At 38.2% G+C, this 23,568-nt stretch overlaps 1 protein-coding gene across 9 annotated transcripts in view; it reads right to left on the reverse strand.

Moving 5' to 3' along the window:
- Positions 1-4,415: 4,415 nt before the first annotated feature.
- The window catches only part of Hnrnpc (heterogeneous nuclear ribonucleoprotein C), a 29,082-nt gene continuing 9,929 nt past the window's right edge, over positions 4,416-23,568 (reverse strand). For 3 of the 9 annotated variants that reach the window (XM_055621644.1, XM_055621643.1, XM_055621645.1), the window contains 7 exons: positions 15,070-15,346; positions 12,220-12,334; positions 11,641-11,688; positions 6,281-6,441; positions 5,244-5,357; positions 4,879-5,060; positions 4,416-4,776 (listed from right to left, as the gene is read on the reverse strand). In XM_055621644.1, the coding sequence (XP_055477619.1) occupies positions 4,693-4,776; positions 4,879-5,060; positions 5,244-5,357; positions 6,281-6,441; positions 11,641-11,688; positions 12,220-12,334; positions 15,070-15,310 (945 nt within the window). In that variant the 5' untranslated portion in view covers positions 15,311-15,346 and the 3' untranslated portion in view covers positions 4,416-4,692. The remainder of the gene's footprint in view (positions 4,777-4,878; positions 5,061-5,243; positions 5,358-6,280; positions 6,442-11,640; positions 11,689-12,219; positions 12,335-15,069; positions 15,347-23,568) is intronic. The other 6 variants (XM_055621650.1, XM_055621651.1, XM_055621647.1 and 3 more) reach the window with 5 other exon arrangements.

A 23,568-nucleotide genomic window follows, 5' to 3' on the forward strand; every position in this document is an offset into this window, starting at 1 on the left:
TACTGAAGAGTCTGACTGCCAGACCAGAAAGGAAAGGAATTTGCAGATGTGTATATACTCCTTGGCTAATTGCAGCTAGGATGCAGTTTCCCCAAACCTATGGATATGTGAGGAAAAGGAGGCTGTGGTTTACACGAAGACTGCAGGCTCGTTGGGACAAGGGAAGGAAGGACTCAGCAGAGAAAGTAATAGTTCATAAGGGCTTGAGAACAGAAATAGGGTGAGAAGGCCTAGCAGGTACAGATGCTTGCTATAAAGTCCGATAACCTGAGTTCAATTCCTGGAAGTCAAAGAATGGTGGAAACCAAAGAATGGAATCAGAATCAGCAGACTGTCCTCTGAATTCCACATGCAAGTCATGGTTTGAGTGCGTGAGTGTACACGCACCATGGTAGGAAGAGTGCATTCCCAGATGCACAGGAGGGCAGTGAGGCTGTTCCAGACATAGGGGGGGAGAGAGAGAGAGAGAGAAAGTAGATCCATAGGTCTGACATCTTGAGATAGGGAAATGGAGAGTTGATATGTCTCACTTGTGGCTTGTATAGATCTTAAGGTTACTGAGTTACCACATTTGTAGGTGTCTTTCAATACTTTGTGTGATGTGCATGGATGAGTGCATGTGCCATGGTATATATAAGGTGAGAGGACAACTCTCTCCTTGTCCCTTTTTATATAGGTCCCAGGAAGCAAACTCAGGCCATCGGACTCAAGAGAGTAAATGCTTTTACATGTGGAAACTTCTTGTCTACTCAAGATTATTTTTCAGATGCTGCCAATGACATGCAGAAAACTCATCAAAACTATGCTGGCATGAAGGACCAGCAGAATTGTAAAGCATAGTAACCAAGACAGAAATGGTTTCAACAAGGTGACAGATTTGGGAAAGCTAGGGAGGAAATACTGCTCCTATATTCCTGAAACACAAACTGTATTAAAAAATAATATTTACCTCTTAAAACAAGTTATTTCCCAGTAACATACTTCTAATGCTGTGAAGTCTATGAAATACTGTAATCTGTTGTTAGGGAGAAAAATGTGGTGGTTATTCCCTGGTATAGTTGGAAAATGGTTGATTTCAAACACCATTTCTTCTTTAAGGCTGACAACCCATGAGCAGCTAGGCTGGGTGATGCATATCTTTACAAATCCCAGGTCGGGTACATCCAGGTTACAAAAATCCAAGGCAATACAGAAAAACTGTCTCAAAAGGAAAATATCCAAGGGCAAATCAGATCACAGGTCCAAATTTTTACTTTGAATAAAGTCTCTAATTTACCTACAACTTTTGAAACATGAGTTGCTTAGTTAGTATTCTGCTCTACCTTAAACATGTGACAAGTTGAGAAGTGGTAAAAATATACTGTATAAAATATTCTATGAATAAAAACTAAATAGTGTAGTCTATTCTGTAAGGCATTGCACAAAGGTCTGAGTAGCATGGGTCATCTTGTACCTTCTCATTCCCATATAGACGAGTATGTCCTCAGAGGTATGCTCTAGGGCCTAGGAAACTATTACAAACTGAAGTTGTGGGAGATACCACAAGCATGCTATCTTGTCAGCCAGACCTGGCAATGCATGGCTTTACTCCCAGCACTCAAGAGGCACAGGTAGGCGGATCTCTGAGTTCAAGGCCAGCCTAGACTAGAGAGTCCAGGACAGGTGGAGTCACAGAGAAACGTCTTGAAAAATCCAAAAATCAACACTTGTCATTGGTACCATGAACTAGACACAACTATTAAAAAACTTAAAATGTGATTCCATTACACTGGCACATCTCAAAATCCAAGCACTCTTGTTACATTGATGAAAATATTTCCACTGTCACAGATTTCCTCAAATCAGAGTGGTGGGCAAAATAAGACCCTTTTACTCAGCTGTCAAAGCAGGTGTTATACTTTGGTGTTTCCTCTTAAGCTGTGACTATAAGATATGCAATTTTTATTCATTGCCTTCCTAGCTGATCAAACTCTCAAAGGCAAAACTCTGAAGCCCTTTCTTAGGTCTATGACCATATTCTCATGTCTTCCTTCAAAGATGGCTTTGCCCACTTATAGATGTACCTATAGTTTTACCACTTGAAAATACCATTGCTGGAAGATGTTAAGCAAGACGATGTAACAAACTAGGGAGAACTATCCAACTTTAAACATGCACACACATGCTCCCTTAATCCTACATAAAAGAGGCTCATTGGTGGCTGCTGAGTGCCAGTACTCGGAGCTGCAGAGATGCCTCAGTGGTTTCCCAGGACCAGCATGACAGTGCCAGCCATCTGTAACTCCAGTCCAGGGGATGTGATGCCCCTTTTTGGCACCAGGCACACTTATACAAGTAAAATTCTCTCTGGCACCTATGTAACCATATACAGTCAACAGACACACAGGGGTTCTCTGTGTAGCCTTGGCTGTCATGGATATGCTTTTGTAGACCAAACTTACTAGTGATCCACCTTCCTCTGCCTCCCTGAAAACAGGAATCACAGGCATGCAGCACCATGCCCCACTTCTCTTGGGATTCTTAAACACTGAAAATTCAAATGTGGAGCTTATTGCTTTCCCAGATTTAGTTTCCTTTCTCTACAAACATTTGTAAAGCATTTACACCACATCCAAGTTTATGTTGACAAATACCTTTTCATCTATAGTAATGGTAGATCAGTGGTTCTCAACTTTCCTAAGGCTGCAACCCTTTAATAGTTGTGTTGCAGTAACCCAGTGATAAAATTTTCTTTGGTACTTCATATTGCTGTTAGGAACCATAATGTGCTTTCAAATGGTTTTTGGTGAGCTCTGTGAAAGGGTCATTTCAACCCCCAAAAGGCCTCAAGCTATTATGGTAGATAGATGAAACTACAGCATTGTAGATAAAACTGGGCTTATTTATATAATCACAATATTCTTTTAAAAACTAAAACCCCACAACTTCCTATTACTCAGAATCAACTTTATACTACAAAATGGTTCCTGTCATCTGTGAAATACAATGATCTGAAAGCAAGACACCTAAAGACTAATTACTTAGCATTTTCAAAGGACTATGTCAAAAATCCAAATTCCATTTAACTGCTACAGGTAAATTTTCTTCATATTAATGTCAGTTAACAAGAAAACTGTATGGCCAAGCCATTTTGTTCTCTGTATTGTATTTAATACTTACTGGCTATAATAAATAAGCCAGACTAATAAATTCAGTGCTTATATACCAGCCACATAATTGTCAATATTAACCTTTCAACAGATTTTATCAGGTGGTGCTGGTGCATGGCTTTAATTCCAGCACTGAGTAGGCCAATTACTCAGATTGAACAGTTAAACGTAGCAGAATTCACATTAAAACCAAAGACTTGGGGGAGGGGGGCTAGAGTGTCACAATAAAAGCTACTTTGTATTATGTACACTGGAGCCAAGCATAACCTTGAATTCAGCGCCTTACCTTCTACTCAACTTTATCTACATATAAAATTTGTTTACACTACATAGGATGAAAACGCAAGCCTGTATTGTATGCTCTCTATATAGAATAACATCTTTTTGAGAAATAGAAAAGTCTGTGTGCATAAAAGAACCAGATTTTTATAGCCTGCTATGCAGAAAAATACAGGGGTAAATCATAAAGAAATGGGGGTATTGTCAGGACCAAAGAAGTAACAGAAGCCTCAAAGCCTGTTTATACTGTTAGCCTTTGAATGTTGGTACAATGTCCCAAATGACTGGAGTACTTCACATAGTCATAACACTTCATTATATTCTCAGTTCTTAGGAAGTCAAACACTATATAAAAGAGTAAAGACAAACGCTTTTCTATTTTCATTAATTCTGAGGCACAGATTGAGGATACAGTAAAAAGTACCTGGGTTTGTACTAAACATAATTGAAACAATCAACCAGTTCATGCCAAAATTATTTAAACACTCATCTCAAAATGATTTTTATTCAGTTATGCATGATGACCAGTACTCAAGAAAATCGTATTTAATACACCTAAGAGTATTTGTGGAGGTTGCTTTTGTAAAAATAAGCAAATAATTATAATAAAAAAAAAATCAGATTTTCTTTTCTTCAAATTCCTGGTTTAATAAGGAATTGTTTATTTTGAGAAAAAGATCTCAAACATCAGGCTGTTCACAAAAATAACCCATGGTATTAACTTTAGAAAACAAATATTAAGACTATTACACTATTTTCCTGTAAGATGCATTTGACATGCCAACTCCCATTCACAAAAATACATGGTTACATTCGTGTTGAACAGCCTCACTCATGTGAGGGAAACAAACACCTCTAATGCAAAGCTGCTCTCAGGGTTACAAGTAAATGAGATGCCTCTGCAGTTAGGGGAGCAACTACTGAAATCATATGAATGGGAAGAACTGTACTCCCTGCATAACAAGAGATTATTTCGGAGACAGTTGATAAAAACCATACATCTTTTTATTGTTAAGTCAAAGAGGTATCAAAATTAAAGCAAAACTTACAGGGTAAGACTTAACAAAACTACTAAGGAGCATCAAAGAAAGTGAAAATGGAACTAGGCGCAGGGCAATTATGAATTAATGAACACAGGAAGGAATAGGAGAGGGAGAACAGTGAGAATGTGCTGAAGATACTAGGGGAGAGGATCTGGTGTTACTTTGATCTCTCACAAGCGCCCAGATAAATGAATAATGGATTTCTAAACTCCGCTATGTGCTTAAGAGTCATCCTCCCCATTTGCGCTGTCTCTGTCATCCTCTCCTTCCTCTGGCTCTTTTTCCTCATCCTTGATCATCTCCAGCTGTGAGAAGACACAAATAAGGTAAGAGTTAGAGGTACTCCTCTTATCCATGGACCCCAGTTCCCCAAACCTTCTTTCCTTCCTTCTCCCCAAGGTCGTCACCTGATCATCCCCCCGATCCTCATTATCGTCATCATCCAGCAGGTCACCCTCCTCAGCAGAGTCATCAGCACCTGCCTCAGACTCCATCTTTACATTAGTTTCATCCTTCTTCACAGAGGCACTGCTCTGCTCTTCTTCAGACTTTTCGTTCTTCATCTCTACTGGGGATGAGAAGGACAAGTCTGTCCAGGGGCAAGTGTTGCCCACAGGATATAAGACATTTCCCATTAATCATTGAAAGTAAAGTTTTACAAAGTTTCCCAAACAAATTAATGCCCCGTCCAAACACCCCAGTTTGCAAATAGATTAACAACTACCTTAGGAAGATACCCAATCTTACTTGAAACAAGCAAAAAGACCATTACCTGCTTGTTTGCTTTGTTCTTTTTCAATTTTTTCCAGGCTTTCCAGCAGAGAATCCACTTTTTGTTTTATCTGAGTCAGCTCCTTCTTAATGGCCTGAAGGTCATCACCTTTCACTATAACAGAAACACAATGTTAGAACAGAGTAATTCACACTTTAATTTACCAGTTAGTGAAAATGTTCTCTAAGGGCTAGGCTTTTTGAGTTGATTCCTTAAAAACCACAGGAGAAATTTTTTTTTCTAGTTAACTACACAAAAGAGGTTAACTAACAGAAACTTTTATCTTTAGTCACTACAGGATTTTTTTAAAAAAACTACACGCCTTACAATATTGTTAACATAAATGAGTACTTTTTTCCCATGTTCATGCAAGGATGCAAACACAAGAGGAAGGCAGGACAAGCTTTCAGAGCTTGCACCTCCAAATTCTCCTTTGAGGCACTGAAATTAGCTCTGGGAATCTGAACTGAGATATTCCCCACTCTGCTCCAACTGCTTTATTCACATAAACTGACAAGAGTATATGGTAGTTGAATTTAATTAGTTCTTTAAAGTATCAAATACACATTTTATAAATTAACAAAACTATTAGAAATAGACATTAAGATGCTCTGCTTTACACCGATACTCAGGATTCACACTCAGGTCCTATCCTTGAAGCATAGAACTTTATCAACTGTGCATCTACCACACTCCCTCATCTCACTGTCACATCTCAAGTCACATAATCTGTTTATGACAACTTTAATAACTTCTCTAACTCAAAAACCACATCTCCAGGTGGCTAAGTAGTTGAGTTTGTTAGTTTGCTATTCTTGCAGAAGTTTCATGGGAGTTCAGTTCTCAGCCCCCATCCCAGGTATCTCACACCTGCAACTACAGCTCCAGAAAAATTAGCACTCTCTCTGGACTCAACATGACTCCTGCCCCTCAAACATGTATATAAATAAACTAGACATTAGAGGTGGAATGCACTGCATAAAAATAACAAACAAGAATCAAAGCCAAAACCAAACCAAACCAAACCAACTGCTTACACTTTCCAGACTTGGAAGAAGATCCCCGCTGTCCACTCTTTGAATTGAATCCACTTTTGCCCCTTCGTGAGGTGTTTCCCGACACACGTTGGCGTTTAGAAGGCACCACAGCTCGAGCAATAGGAGGAGGAGGAGGAACACGTGCTGGGTAACTGTACATCCTATGGAATAAAATAGTAATTCTTCAAAATGAAAAAAAAAATCAACTCATAATTCAAACCAGAGCCTTAAAACAGCATCACCTGTCATTTCTTTTTACTAAATTGGTTACCAAAAACTCCACAATTTGATAAAGTAACACTGCAGAAAAGCCAAGGGGAAAGAAATCCCCACAAATGAAATGATACTATTACAAAGCTCCTGGGACACTTGCTTATCAGCCCCTTGCTTCTCATCAGGACAGTCTTTAAAAGTTTCAGTGTCCTGGGGACAATGTGTCTTTCTTTACTATCTTCATTAAGTTAGAGCTCTTTTAACTTAGTATGGTTCCAAATATATGTCATCTGTGATGACCATCCTCCTTCCAGCTTCTCTTTACCCTTTCAACAAATTCTAAGCAGTGCTTATATGTTAGCTGGTGAGAACTTTTGAAGTCCCAACTAGGTAATTCTTTCAGCTACCTATTGTCAGTCTCTTAGTGCTGCTCAAATCTCCCAATGTTTTCTCATCTTTATCATATTATCAGAGTAAAAGACAAACAATTCTATTAAAGGTGGTACACACCTTTAATCCCAGGACTCAGGAGGCTGAGGCAGGAGAAAAATGAGTTCTAGGAAAGGCAGGGCTATCACAGAGAAATGTCTTGAAAAACATTAAAAAAAAAAAAAGACAAAGAACTATTATCATATACAGTATTTCCGAGGGCAATATTTTCATTATTTATTTTTCTGTTGGAAAGCACACTTAAATTTGTTTTTTTCCAGACTGTCATCCATTTATGGCTTAGATAATATGCAAAGAATATGAAATTTATTCTAAAATGTGTTTAAAAGAGTTCTCAAATAAAGGGAGTCACAGTAATTCATGCCTGTAATCCCAGCACACAGGGAGGCTGATCTCTTAGTTCAAGGCCAGCCCAATTTACAAAGTGAGTCCAGGATAGCCAAGGCAACAGAGAAACTGCATCTCAGAAGAAAAAAAAGAGTTCTCAAATTATTTAATGTGCTTGGTATAGACACACCTTTTCTATCATCACTAGACTGGTGGCAAATGAAACTTTAAAGAAGAATATCAACCCCACCCTCACAAATATTCTCACAAAACCCCACACACAATACTTGTATCTAGGGTCTAGAAGGAAGGCACAATTCTCAGAGAGGTCCCGAGTTCAACACCCAGCACCCACATCAGGTACCTTATAATCAACTCCAGTGTAATCTGGCCTCTGTGGGTACCTGCACTCATATTGCACAAAAACACACACATTATTAGAAATAATGAAAACAGCCAGCTGGTAGGGACATACTCCTTTACTCCCAACATTCGGGAGGAAGAGGCTGTTGTCCAGGGCTACAAGGGAAAAACCTGTCCCAAAAAACAAAACAAAACAAAAAACAATAAAAAAGTTTACTTGCCCTAATACCTTTCCTTTCCAAATATTTAAACTCCTTATCATGTCTAACTACAGGTGAGTATATCTTTAAACATACAAGAAAACTTCAAAATATAATCTTAAGGTTGTAGCCTAACTATTTCTGTCCTAACATGCCCTACTTATTCTAAAATAGATTATTTGATGACTAAATCTTAAATCTTTGGGGAAACAAAACCTGTGTATTGAACAACCCTACCCAACATAGGACACATTAGTATCCCTACTAATTTCAGCAGTTACTTTTGACTTCTTTGACCTAAGAGTTCCTGATATTTCTTTTCTGTTATTTCCTTAAGGTCATAACGCTTAGATATGAAGTAGTAATAGCAATGTAAGATGCTTAATAGGAGAATTGTAGAGCTCTCATAATTTATATTGTGTACCACAGAATCATGAAGTTGTTAATGATCAATATACTACAATAAATTTAGTGTATTTCATCTGCTTCAGTTAACTTAGTAGATACTCTGATTAAATTAGACTAAAAGAGGATTACTTAATGACTGGAAAGACGGCTCCTCTTGCAGAGGACCCAGGTTTCCCAGCACCCACAACTCTATTATGGTGATTGAAAACCCCCATACATGCAATCCTGTAAGCAGAAAATAAACCAAACATTATAGAAAGTTAAGTATCACAGGTGGATAACTGTCTTGCTAGTCTGAAGACCTGAACTTGAACCCTAGAATGAACATAAACAAAGTAGGGTACAGTGGCACCTGATTGTAATCCCAGTGATGGGCAGGGAGAGAGAGAAATCCCACAGCCTTGTTGGCTCAAGAGAAAGCTTAACGCAAAGTAAATAAATAAAAGATAGGTAATTACATACAGTACACAATATCTGAACATCATGATTTAACACAGGCCTGCATAGACTTGTGTGCATTATGTAGTACCTGCATATATGTACAATCTTACACATTAACCAAATTTAGTACAATATATCTTATACCTGTGACCACAATACTTGAGGAGAGGGTAAGGAATTAAGGACAACCCCAGCAAATGATTAAGGCCAGTCGAGGCATCACAAAACTGTCAAAAAACAACCAAAAAAAGGGAAAACTACTTATATATAAACTTCGACCTACATGGGAAATCCCAAGGCTTTCAAATCTTGTCTCAGAGTAAGAGACAATTTCCTATCTTCTGTTCAAAAATTTTCCCCACCATTACTTTAAATTTATTATTATATGTATGTGTGTCTCATTTATGTCTGTATGTACTAAGGGGGCTAGGATCCCCTGATATCAGTTAGTTATAAGCCACAAGTTTCTAACAGCTGATGTCTTGTCTTCCAGTTCTAGGATGACAGGCAAATACTGTCACACCCAACTCTTTGTCTTTTTTTTTCCAGAGCTGAGGACCCAGGGCCTTGCGCTTGCTAGGCAAGCATTCTACCACTGAGCTAAATCCCCAACCCCAACACCCAACTCTTTAGTAAGCACTTACCACTAAGAACCAGCTCTCTACCCTAGCTTCTTAAATGTATGTAGTTACCATAACCATTGTAGTGATTTGATATTCACTACAAGTGTTTGTTTTTTGACCAACATTCCGTGCTGCTTTTCCAAAGGTCAGGAGTTTAATTCCCAGCAACCTTATGGTGGCTTACACCAACTATTGGTGTAATGTTGGTATAATGTTGCTGCTGTTGGTATAATATTCTTTTGAAATGTATACACCTTACCCTTGTTCATTCAAAGCTGATTTCTCTCCCCCACTATCTGGTTTCAATGCCGACATTGCATTGTGATGTTTATTTTAAGCATCACGTGTCTCAAGTTTGTGTAAATATGCTACCATTTATTCTCCAATTTGTCAAATAAAACAGCAACCACAATGTTGGGCAATGGAGAAGATAGGGTGGATCTTCCTGGTTCAGAGTGGGAGGAGAGGAAGGAGTAGGAGGGGGAGAGGAAGGAGTAGGAGTAGTAAGAGGAAAGAAGCTGGAGGTCTTGGAACGACATGGAGAAATCAAGGGGTAAAATCTGAATGATAGGAAACTATGGGAGCTTGGAGGTTTAGGATGGAGTAACTAATGCCTGGCATTGTGTTCTAGGTTAACTAAATAAATCCTAGTCTCTGTGTGGAGATTTGGTTATATAGCTGTTAAGGATTAACCACAGCTTTACTAAAAGATATATCAATAGTAAATATTAATAACCTAATACAACAGGTAGCATTTTCTGGTTTTCAGGTATATATGCAGACAGAACACTAGATAATAAATGAATCTTTAAAAAATTGTTTGCACATAATACATAAAATTTTAGCTAGGGCAGTGCTATAGACATGAATCCTAGCACCTAGAAGGCAGAGGTTTTGTAAACATCTTTTGAGTTTGAAGGCAGCCTGATCTACAGATAAGAGTTCTAGGACAGCCAGAGCGACACAGAAAAACCACATCTCAAAAAAACGAATATACCAAGCTAAAAACAAAAACAAAAAAACCAAAAAAACAAACAAACAAAAAAAAACAGCCAACAGTATACTGTCAAGTAACACTGTATTCCACATATTACATAATATAAAACAGATCAAGCAAAACTTAAGTGGTTGTTTTTTTAAGGGGCTTAGAGAAACAGGGTCTCCTTATGAAAGCCTGCGCTACCTGAAACTAAAATGGCCCTCAAACTCAATACCTGTCTGCCTCTACCTAATCGCCAACCCGGCAATTTTTTAATAATATACAAATATATTGGGAATTGAGAGATGACTCAATGAGCTGAACCTAGGTCTGATCCCTAGATCCCAAAAGACTACTGATCTCCACATGCAAACAGAAAGGCTTTAGAAAATTAATATACCATAATGTTCACAGAATTTACTCCCTAAATCAATCTTGTTTGTTTGTTCTTGAGACAGCATTTTTCTGTCCAGGCTGGCCTGGAAATCACAGAGCTGCCTCCCTGAGTGGTAGGATTACAGGCAAATGACACTCTACCCTGCCTAAATTTATTTCTTAATGTACTATTTATTTTTAAAGACTGATCTCACCATGTCCTTGAACACATCATTCAGACATGTGTAACCTAACTCTACCCAGTCATACTGCTATCATACAAATACTATCTGAAAGGTTAAAAAAAAAAAAAGTGGTTTCCCTGGGTCTTTTAGAACTACAGCACAGTCCATACTTACAAAGGACCCAGGTTCAACTCCCAGCACCCACATGGCAACTCACAACTATCTGTAACTCTAGTTCCAGGTAGTCTGACACTCTCATGCCAAAGGACATAAAATACAATTAAATAAAAACTTTATAAGTTTTTTAAATAATTTTAAAAAGACATGTTCAAAGGAAAACTAGGATTTTAAACATTTGGATAATTTCTATTATAATACAGATTCCTTTAAATAAATGAAAATGCCTTACTGTGGAGTTGAAGATAGCTCAGGGAATAAGAGAACTCTCAGAGGACACACATTTAGAATCTCAGAACCAATGTTTGGCAATTCACACCTGCCTGCAACAACTAATCTGATAAGCCCTCTCTCTTCCAGGCACTGTAGACCTCTGACACACGAGGTATTCATATAAACACATGCCCATAAAATGTATATGGAATTCTTAAAAGTGTATCTCCAAACATCTTACTAAAGAAGTTTTCGTTTATTTGTGTGGAAAGCAGCATTTGAAACATGTCATTCATTATTTAAAATGAATTCATTATTTAAAATATTCATTCATTATTTAAAAATAATGAGTTTGACTGACTTCTAAACTAAAAACAAAAACAAAAAAAAAAAACCACACACATACCTGTCATAATAATCCCGTTGAAAGTCATAGTCCAAGTCAAACGAAGAACTGAAAAATAAACACCAAAAGATTATTCTGGAGCTGCTGTTGTTAATTCAAATGGCAGATGGGGTGAAAACAGGCCAAACAAACCACAACAAACAGATCAGTAAGATTAGCAACAAATAATTCCTACTCATTCACAAAATAATTTGCCCTCCATGCTATCTTAGACCACTGGACATACAGTGATATAATTAGTAATTCAGACGAAAGTTTCAACAAAATAACGCATGAGCCAAACCAAACACAGAAGAAACAATACAATAGTCAAACTACAATCTCCTTTCTTACTTTCCAGCTTCCTAGAACATTACAAATTACTCATTTAATGCTATACACATATGAAACTATTCCTAAACAGCAAAAATCTCAAGAGCTATGAAATAGAGGCAAAAGGGAAGTATACTAACACAAGTTAATAAGAACTATACTTTTGCACATAGAAAACACATTGCACTGACCCTCCCACATCCAGAAAACACAGAGAAGATGCCCACTGATGGACACAATGCAGTTATAAATAATAAAGTTCCGGACCTGAGTAGAGGGGACGGAGAAGGGTGTTCTGGTACTGACCCGTACATCTCCGCTGCAGATCGTTTCACACCTGCTTTTCCTCGATTCACTTTTGGCTCTGCAGCCAAGTTAATATCTGGAGAAAAGGAAAACATAGCCAAAATGGAAGTTAAAAACAACCTCAAGCCAAAGACTGGGTAATTGTATGGCCCCGCAAAGCAAACAATCCTAAACCTGAGACTGCTCTTATCTAACGAATAACCTTAAGTGTTAACTTTCCTTCTCTTTCTCAGTCTTTTTACAAAAAGACTTATTTATGTACATGGGTGCTGTTTTCACAAACGCCAGAAGAGGGCATCAGATCCCATTACAGATGGTTGTGAGCCACCATGTGGCTGCTGAGAATTGAACTCAGGACGTCAGGACAGACCTCTGGAAGAACAGGTGCTCTTAACCAGAGCCATCTCCCAAGGCCTTAAAAATGTTTAAGCTTTTACAGAGCTACTCTTTCATTTCTGTACTGTTATATGCCAATACTGCCCAGACATAACATTTTCTCTTTGCTCTCTATCTCCACTCCCAGCTTCCACTCAGCTCCATTTACACACAACTGTTTACTCATGTACTAAAGAATATCACATCAATAGCTACTAACTGGCCATTTTTCCAGTGTTCCTATTTTTAGGAAACAAAAAAGCCCCGTGCAGTGGTGCACACCTGCAGCCCAGCACTTGGGAGGCACAGGCAGGCAGATCTTGTGTGTTTGAGGCCAGCCTGGTCTAAAAATCGAGTCTAGGACAGCCAAGACTACGCAGAGAAACCTTGTCTCGAAAAAACAAAAAGAAAAGAGACCATGTATGACTGCCACAATAAGCATGGCAATTTAATGTGATTTAAGTATCATACCTTCCAGTCATGTCCAATCAACTATTCTTATTCCTATTACAACCAGCTAAACTCCACACAATACAATAACAAAGAAAGTATTACTCAGATAATGAATTAGCAACTTTTACACATATATACCCCCCCCAAAAAAAAGAATTTTTTTCTAAGTTTAATGACACAACAATTGGGCAGCAAGATATACCAAAGGGCATAAGTGACTAAAACTGATTCCCTTCTCCCCCTGCCTTACTCAGTAACTCTTTTGCTCTTAACACTGAGGCATACCCCCAGCTTGCCTGTTTCTCTATAACTAATTATAAGTTCACTGAGTATATACATACAAATACACAGATTACGTTCACTATTTTTTCATTCATCTACTCACTGCTTTGCTAATGAGTATACAGCAGCAATAATCACATAGACACAATTATGTATAGTAGAAGTAACACTCTGGGTCTATGCCTAGAAATACTACAATATAACTGGTAGTTGGCAGTGGTAGGTTTTGTGAAAACTCCAGTGATGTCCATGGTGACTTTGTAATTTTGTACTCCCCAGCAATAGATGGTTAACAGTTCTATTCTTGCTAACTGGTCAGCATTTAAACTTCAGTATAGAGTTGAAATGAAGATAAATAATCCAAGGTAACCATGGTGGTGCATGCCTTTATTCACAGTACTCTGGAGGCAGAGGCAGGTGAATCTCAGTGAGTTCCAGCCCAGCCTGGTCTATAGCAGAGAAACTCTGACACAATAAATGAATGATGCAAACGGATTTTTCCCAATAATGTGTATCAGGTGCAACTAATATGACCTAAAGTCACATTACAACTATACAACAACAAAGCCAAAATTGGAGTGTAGTCTTGTAAACACTTCCCCTGAAAATAAGCCAGAGATTTCATTAAAAATTTCAAATTACAGTTTAGATGTGGTGGAACATACATTTAATCCCAGCGAAGGCTGAGTTCAAGGAAGAATTAAGACCAGTAACAGTCAACTTTGGACCAGCACTGTTACCAGACAGAAAGGCTGCAGCAGGGAAGGTGTTACATAGGTTTAATACATTCAAAGTTACTTTAAAAGACAAGCTTGGGGGCTGGAGAGATGGCTCACTGGTTAAGAGCCCTGTCTGCTCTTCCAAAGGACCCGGATTCAATTCCCAGCACCCACATGGCAGTTCACAACTGTCTGTAACACCAATTCCAAGGAATCTGACACCCTCACACTAACACACATAAAATAAAATAATTTAAAAAGACAAGCTTGGAAAGGAGTGGTGGCATACAAGTTTTAATCCCAACATAATGGGAGTTTGAAATCATAGTGGTAAACATTTTTATGAAAAAATAACATCCTGTCACAAAAAAAAAAATAAGTGAATCAGGGATGGTGCTAGACACCTTTATTTAATCCAGCATTTGGAAGGCAGAGGCCAACCTGGACTACTGATCAAGTTCCAGGACAGACAGGGTTAGAGAAACCCTGTCTCCAAAATGAAACGAAACAAAACAAAAAAGAATTCTCAAAACTTTTCTACTTCATGTTTGCTGTAACACATTTATACACATCAAAAAATTGTGAGATGGGGCTGGAGAGATGGCTCAATGGTTAAGACCACTATCTGTTCTTCCAAAGGACTGGGTTCAATTCCTAGCACCTACATGGCAGCTCACAACTGTCTGTAATGCCAATTCCAAGGGTTCTGACACCTTCACACTAATGCACATAAAATAAAACCCCAGGCAGTCTTGTTCCACAGACTAAGTTTTAGCTATATATGAATATGTGTGAGAAATTGCTCCACATTATTAAATGCCATTATCATGTGCTACATTTACTCAAGATTAACAAGGGTTGACCAGTGTCTTTTTCAAATGGTATAGAAAGCCACTGTATTATTACATTGCAGTCACAACATCAAGTATCAAGACTAGCTTTACAGACTTGAGGAAACAAATTTATTCAGCCCCGAACTCACCTAAAACCTGGCCAGCAATCATTCTGCCATCCTCTCCAGCTACAGCAGCCCGGGCATTTCTTTCATTAACATATTGGACGAAGGCAAAGCCCTTATGCACAGAGCAACCCACAATTTTGCCATACTTTGAAAAGATGGCCTCCACATCAGACTTCTTGACCACAAGAGTGTTCAGATTCCCAATGAATACACGGGAATTCATGGATCGAGGATCTGTCTTGTTGGTAACATTGCTAGCCATCTCCTTTGATGATAAGGTTTCTCACAAAGCTGAAAACTGGAATGAAAAAGAAGCATTCAGGTTAACAGATGTTTGTAATAGTGTTTTATCTGAACCACTGAGACTTCCTACAGTTTCATTCAACTTAGAAGGGATCTCAGTATCAAATTTATTTGTACTCCTTTTATCCCTCCTCACATACTGGCAACACAATCCTCCTATATATTAATTCCAAGTGATCCTTCTGAAAGTTGAAGTTCTTAAGCAAATTCTAATTCCCTAAAACCTTTACTACCAGTTTTCAGCCTTTTTGCCTTTACCGTTATAAGAAACCTACCATTAGGTTTGCCTATCTAATATGTTTTTCTTCAAACAGACTATCTCCAAATTCTACCCTGAAACATTCTTTGCTTTCAAGTATAACTTCACAAAGGCAAATTACTTCCAACTAGTCAAGGTATTCACTTGGATTGAGCATATGCTACAAAGTATAAAGCCATCTTTCCATAGGGAACAATTACTTTAAAAGCACTTTTTACACCTAGAATATTGGATGGTGATGATGATAAACTAGCCAATACAACACAGAATAGTTAAGGTTTTTTTTTCCCAGACAGCTCCACTCTAGCCAAGCTGGCCTGAATACTGAAAATTCTGAATACTTAGAATCCTAGAATTTTATGTTTAAGCCACCACACAGACCTCACTCTAAAGACTATGTAAGACAAAATTATAATGAAGTTGGTTTTACAGAATGCCCAGTGATGTTCTTTTAAATTAAATTTTATTTCACAATCCCGTTTGCTGTTTATCAGTATAAATCCTAACATCAAAGCAATACATAACTGATCTGCAGTGGTGGAGCACTTCCCTAACAAAAGCAAAGCCATTAGTTTACTACTCTGTAGCAGAAGCCACCAATACAGAAAATTTAGCAGGGCATACATGAAGTTCGCAAAAATAATGCACCTGAGGACAAAGGGGTTCAGTGAAGTATACGCCATGAAGAACCAGGACCCATCAGGACTAGAGTTTAATCCCCAACATTCACATTAAAAGAAAAAAAAAAAAATCTGATGACCAGAATCGAAGAGTTCCAGGTCCACTGAAAGACTAGTCTCAAAACTATGGTGGCAAGTAACTGAAGATGACACCCAGCAAACTCTTGCCTTCACAAAAATGGAAAATACACACTGATTTGTGATTAATCACTAAAAACCAAAGGCTGAGGGTGTGTCTCATTATCAAGAGAAGTCTCATTATCAAGAGAAAATAAACCTAGGTCTGACAGCCCGTGACTCTTCTGGGAGTGCAGGGGTTTAAACAAAACTACTACCAAAATCTGGTCTTTGTCTGTGCTACACAGAAAGTTCCAACCCACTGTCTCAAAGGTAGAGTGGATCAGGAGAAATCACCTTTAGAGTCTCTACCAAAACTTCAAGACCCTAGGTTTGATACCCAATGTTCATATATTTTTTCGTATTTTCAATAAAGAATAAAAGAAACACTAAATGATCTAAAATTGATAAAGACTTAACAGGCTCCACTGTCACTCAAGAATGTCTTCCTAAGTCAAGAATGGTAGCACACATGGAAGGAGTTCAAGGCCAGCCTGGTCTACAAAGTGAGTCCAGGACAGAGCTACACAAAGAAACCCTATTGGGGGGAGTCTTCCTAGGCTTTGTGTGGTTGTTGGTACAAATCTTTAATACCAACACTCAAGAGGCAGAGGCTCAAGGATCTGAGTCACAATTCAGCATAAAAAACAATGTGTTTTTAGTTTATGTATATAGCAATATATATGATAAAATGTAGAAAATAAAAAACAAAAAGGCATTTTGCCATTGGGTATTTAATATAGCTCTATGTTTTAATCAGATTGGCTAGTCATATATAGTCATTAGTGGTAAGAATCATGTATGGTTATCAACATGACTTAACATGTCAAATCATATTAAACAATGAGTCAGATTAAGAAAATCAACACATTCTTTTATTCCTAAAACTTGAACTAGTCTATATTCAAAACAGATAGAACTCCTTTACTATCTTATGTTCTACACATACATGACAATAAATCTAAATTGCAACAGTGGCTGCCATTTAATTCTATTCAGGCTAGTTCTGGCCTCAAAATCATAGGAAATCATATTTCCTCTTCTGGGAGAATATTTTTAACAATTTTTACCAATGTGTATGTTGTCTGCGTGTGCGTGTATGTATCTATGTATGTACATACGGACTCCTTTGTGCTGGTGCCTGAGGAGGTCAAAGGCTATATCCAATTTCCCTCAAACTGGGGTTACAAATAGTTGGTAGAAATCAAACCTGGGTCCTCTGCAAACCCAAGCTATTTCTCCAGCCCCTAGATAGCATCAATGAATCAAATTTTACAAAGAAACCTCCGGTTTTTTCAACACTCTTAAATATAAGCCAATTTGTCTACTGGCAGCCATCAGTATCTGAATTAATATTTCACCTATTTTGCCCTGATGTCCTTTATTTCCTTTGTTGAACCTTTCCAACTGACTTGCTTTCTTTTTTTTTTCTTTTTGTATTTTGCCTACTACACATCTTTTTTTCTATCAATAAATACTGTCTCCTGCTGGTCTTTTCAGAGGCTAACAATGAACACTGTTCACTGTTACATTAACGACAGCCTACATGCTGACCAGCTTAACTTCGTTAATTACAAGCCTCAATCATTAGCCTGTATGTTAACATATACTTTTCATGCCAGAGGCAGATGGTGATGGATCCCTAAGCCTAACATGGTTACATATAGAGAGGAAAGGAAAGAGACAGAGAGATGGAAAAAGGAGAGGATAACAAATGATAATATTAGTCATCTTTAAAAAGCTGGAATGGGCAGGTCAGTGGTGGCACACACCTTTAATCCCAGCACTCAGGGGCATAGGCAGGTGGATCTGTGAGTTTGAGGCCAGCCTGGTCTGCACAGAGACATCCTGCCAAAAAACAAACAGAAAACAAGTGGGTACTGCTTTTCCAGATGACCAAAGTTCAGTTTTCTGTTCCAGGGAGCCAACACAATCTCCTGGCCTAAGCAGGAACCTAATACTAAACAGGAATCTGCACTCACATGTACAAACACTTATAGATATGTATCAATATCAAATAATAAAAAATTTGAAAGAAACACCGGTTTTCAAAGTGGCACAAAACATAATACATTGTAAATATATATGAAGTTAAAGTTTCAAGATTAGCCAGGCATAAGAAAGATCTAAAGGTTACCAACTACTCCATTTAGTTTAAAAACAAAACTGGCTTGACAAACAAAACTCACCATCTATGTTACACAAATAACCAAGTTTACTGGATAATATAGCCATTATACATTAATGGCTATAGTATTTTAAGTTTGTCCTCCCACCCCAGACCAGTTTTCTGTATACAGGCTTGGTTGTCCTGGAACTTGCTTTGACCAAGCTCACCTCCAGGACCCGCTGCCTCTTTTGAGTGCTTGCTGGGATTAAAGGCATGGTGCCACCCCACCTGGCCACAATATGGTATTTTTTTAATCTCTCTAATGTTAAGTCTCAAACCCAGGTGCCCACATAACAGATCTGGCCAACAGGTTCTCCCAGCATCCTTCAATATCCACCTGGCTACCATTCCCTATATATAGGCATTTTGTTTACCTGGGCTTTTTCTACCCAATATTTTCCCGGCTCTCTTCCCTTCTCACATGACCTAGCTCAGGGTCATGCTCACTCTGGACTCTCCTAGATGACCCTGCCTCTGGCTATGCTCTCCCTCCTACCTACAATAAACCTCTTCCGCCTTACCTAGGAGCAGTCATGTCTTTTCTTTAAAAGTCATCTGGTGCCAAAACCCAGAAAAGCTAAGTGTGAACTTTGACTGGTTACGAAAATATTCTAGAGTACTACATTCTGTAGACTACTACAGAATGTTAATATGGAAGGTGAAACATAGTATTTTGGAATTGGGGCAGTATTTTAGTAGCAGCATTATATTCATTCTCAGTAGACAGTAACCTATCTCTACAACTTTAAGATCTAATAAAGATGCACAGAGAGAAAAAAAAAGAAAAAAAAGCTGTAAACAAGTATCATACAGCTTTAATATTCAAACTAGCTTAAAAACACAAACTTGGGCTGGGTATGATGGCACAGGGCTTTAATAGAGCACTGTAGGCAAAATCTCTGGAGACCAGCCTGGTTTAGAGTGAGTGCCAGGATAGCCAGCTAGGTTTACGTATTAAGATAAGTTTAAGATTACGTATTAAGATTAAGTTTAATCTTATGTATTAAGATTAAGTTTAGGGGCTGGAGAAATATCTCAGTGGTTTAAGAGCACTGTATGCATCTTCCAAGGGACCCAGTCTCAACTCCCAGCACCCACATGGCAGCTCACAACTGTCCGTAAGCAGTTCCAAGTGGTCTGACACCCCTGGGGCCATGCACATTAAAAAAAAAAAAAAAAAGATAAATTTAAAAAAGAAACAACCCAACTTCAATGTCTGTCTCACACCTGTAAATAAATTATGTTGGAGTAGCAAAATCAGGAAAACTTATGAAGCAAGCTTGGGCTACCAGAATGAATAATTGAGGGGGAAAAATAAGAGAAAATTGGTATGGCCACTACTAGACAAATAACAGATTTTGGCTTCTACAGTCACTTAAAAATATTAAAGTTGAACCTTGGAGCTATAGCATAGCTTAGAATCTTGAGCATGTTAAGCACATACTCTCTACCACTTAATTTTTACCTGAAGTTCCTAAAAATTTTTTACTGAGTTAAAGCAATGGGAAGGTAGTTGTACATGTTAATTATGCAGTATTAAAGTTCATGCTGTTTTGTTTGAAACAATAAATTGCTTAAAGCCCTCCAACAGATATTCTAGAGTCATAATAAATACCATTTTAGGTCTGGTGTCGTGGCCCATGCCTCTTAATCCCAGAGCACTTGAGACAAAGGCAAGAGGATCTCTGAGTTTGATGCCAGCCTGGTCTACAGAGCTAATTCCAGGATAGCCAGAGATATTCAAAGAAACGGTCCTTAAAAAAAATAAATCAATCTCTTATATATGGCTTTTTGACTGCATGCATGTCTGCACACCACTTTTATGTGTGGTCCCCGTCACCTAGGGCCTTTATATCCCCTAGGACACCAGGGAGGCACTATGTGGTGCTGGGAACTGAACGTGGGTCTTCGGGAAAAACAGTGTAATTACTTTTCTTCATCTCTTTGAAAATGCTTTGGTTGTACAAGATAGAAAAAAAAAAAAAAAGGTTCTACTAGCCTACTGGCCAAGTTTCACAATAAGGAAAGATGTTATGCACAATGCTGTGGAAAGTCCTACTCATCTGTGAATCAATTACTATACTACTACTGTTTGTCCCAGGACATCTGTCTACTGCTGCAATAATGGCGACTGTTGTGGTAGTAACTAAGCACATTCTCGTTGGATTTGAAGTCATTCCTAGCCTTGTACTGTAAACATGCCCAAAAGACCAGAATAGGGTTATAGACAGGTGGTAAAAGCTACTGATGTACCTGTCAAAACTGGTCAATATATTAAGAATAAGACCAACAAATGCTCAGGAAATATCAGAAAATGAGGTTTCAGTGTTTAAGAACTGGTGCCAGGCACACTAGCAAATGCCTGTAATCAATCCCAGCACTCATGGAAGGCAAAAGCAGTCGATCTCTGTGAGTTCGAGGGCAGCATGGTCTACAAAGTCAATCCAGGACAGCCAAAGCCATACAGAGAAGCCTTCTCGAGAGGAGAAAAAAAAAAAAAAAAAAACCCTGGTTTTTTCCAGACATTAACATTACATGGCTTTGACCTAAATCAGAGCAGTTTTTAAACCCTCACAGAAAGCTGATGTGACCCCACCCTTCCCTAAGCATCTATAGGCAATTAATGTTTGCTGGGCGAGAAAAATAAAATTTCTTCAGGGGTACATTCACCAGAAAGCTACCTATGCTACTGTAAGTGGATCACATAAAATAGAAAGACCAGCTAAGAGGAAGGGAATCAGGAAAGTGGGAGAGGACAAAAGAAGATGGGTTGAGAGATGAAAGTTATCAAAATACATTTTATATACATCATGTATAATTAACATGCTAGTAAAAATAATTAAGTATTGAAGGACTACAATTGCATCTCAGAACACTTCTCTAGCATGCATAACATCTGAATACACACACATGGTTAGAGAAATACGGTTTAACTAGCATATTTATAGCTGCCATCAATCAAGAATTAAACTGATAAGGCTGGGAAGATAAGCACTGGATGCTTTTCCAGGATCTGGGTTGCAGGAATCCCTGCAACCCATGATAGCTCACAACTCTGCAATTCTAGTCCCAGATGAATCAGTTTCCTCTGTGGCCTCCACAGACACCACACACACGGGAGGGTCAACACCCATACACACAAAATAAAAATATGGAAAATAAAAAAGGAAGGCATGCTAACACATGCATTTAATCATAGCACATGTGCACAGACTAAAAAAACCTCTCACTAGAGAGGTTTCAACACCTTCTGACCTGTAAAGGCACCTGTACGCATGGGGTAAGTGCACGCGCAAATACACCTAAATAAAACATGCATACACATATTTAAAGCTATCCTCTTGTCTCAGCCTCCAAAGTGCTAGCATTCCATAACCAGCAATAAAACTCTAAATAAAACATTTAAATTCTGACTCTGGCATGTAAAAATCCTCAAGGACAACAACACTAAGTACTTCACAATGTACTGTACTGTATTTGCCTAATATTAGCCTCCAGCTTTTTAAAGTCAATAAACAAAGGCATTTATACTTAAAAGATTAACTTAAGAAATGAATGCATCATGGTTTCATCTTCACATTATATTACTCTTAATGTTATTAAGAGTACTAAGGAGAATTGTTTAAAATATACTCATAAAATATTAGCCAGCTTAAATTTGTAAGAATGTCTTTTCTTTTTTTAAACATACATTGGTGCGAGGGTGTTGAATTCACTGGAATTGAAGTTACAGTCAACTGTGAACTGTCTAGTGGGTGCTGAGATTTGAACCTGTATCTTCTGGCAGATCAGCTGAGCTCTTAACCACTGAACCATTTCTCCCCATGCCAGTTAATCTAAAAAGAAACCTGGCGGTATATTTTTGGTTGGTCAAACTGTAATATTAACAATTAAACACACACACACACACACACACACACACACACACACACACACAGCTGGGCATGGTGGCAAACGCTGTAATCCCAGTTGTCATGGAGGCAGAGGCAGGATCTCTGTGAATTCAAGGCCAGCCTGGTTTACAAAGTGAGTCCATGACAGACAAGGCTACAGAGAAACCCTGTCTCAAAACAAACAAAATATCACCAGTCATTTTTGTTTATTTTGTTTTTTTTTTTTCCAAAGACAAATATCACTCTAGATAAGGCTGGCCTTCTGAAACTGAGATCCACCTGCCTTTGTCGTATGTAGGTTATTAAAGATTATGCCTGTCGTATGTAGGTATTAAAGATTATGCCTGTCCAACCAACTACTTTCTCATTTTTCAAGTGTATACAGGTGTTTTGCCTGCATGTATGTGCATACTTAGTACCTAGTGGAAGATCCTCTGGAACTGGAATTATGGTTATTAGCCACTATGAAACTGCTAGGAACTGGAGCTAAATCTTCTGCAAGAACAAGTGCTCTTATTTTGAGTTCAGACCCTAAAACCCAGATAATGTGGCTCATAAACCTTTAACTCTAGCTCCAAAATATCCAATGCACTCTTTTGGACTCAATGGGTGCAGGAACAAGTGCACACACATAAATCTTAAAATCTTTTGTACAAAATGGGTAAGAAGTAAGTAAATCAAGACACTGTAGCTACTGAATAAAAGTTTAGGCTTTTATAAGCCTAAAATAAAAACAAAAACTAAGGAATCTAATATGAATAAAAGTAAAAATGTCAAGACCCCAGAGCAGAACTAGCCAGTTTTTTTTTAATCTGTATTTTATGAGTGCATGTAAGAATACCACTTGAGTGCCTTCAACTCAGAGGTCAAAAGAGGGCGTCAAATCCCCTTGAACTGGAGTTTTAGGTGCTTATGAACTACCATGTCTACACTCAGAACTGAACCCTAGTATTCTGCAGAATTAACAAGTGTTTGTAACCGCTGACCCATCTTTCTAGGCCCTGGCCAGTATTCCATGAGTGGAGGCACACAACTTTCACCCTAGTATTCTAGAAGCAGAGAAACCCAGCTAAGTCTAACATGAGTTTCAGGCTAGCC

Source organism: Psammomys obesus, unplaced genomic scaffold (genome assembly GCF_907164565.1).
Source record: "Psammomys obesus unplaced genomic scaffold, mPsaObe1.curated_primary_1811, whole genome shotgun sequence".
NCBI classification, from domain to species: Eukaryota; Metazoa; Chordata; class Mammalia; order Rodentia; family Muridae; genus Psammomys; species Psammomys obesus.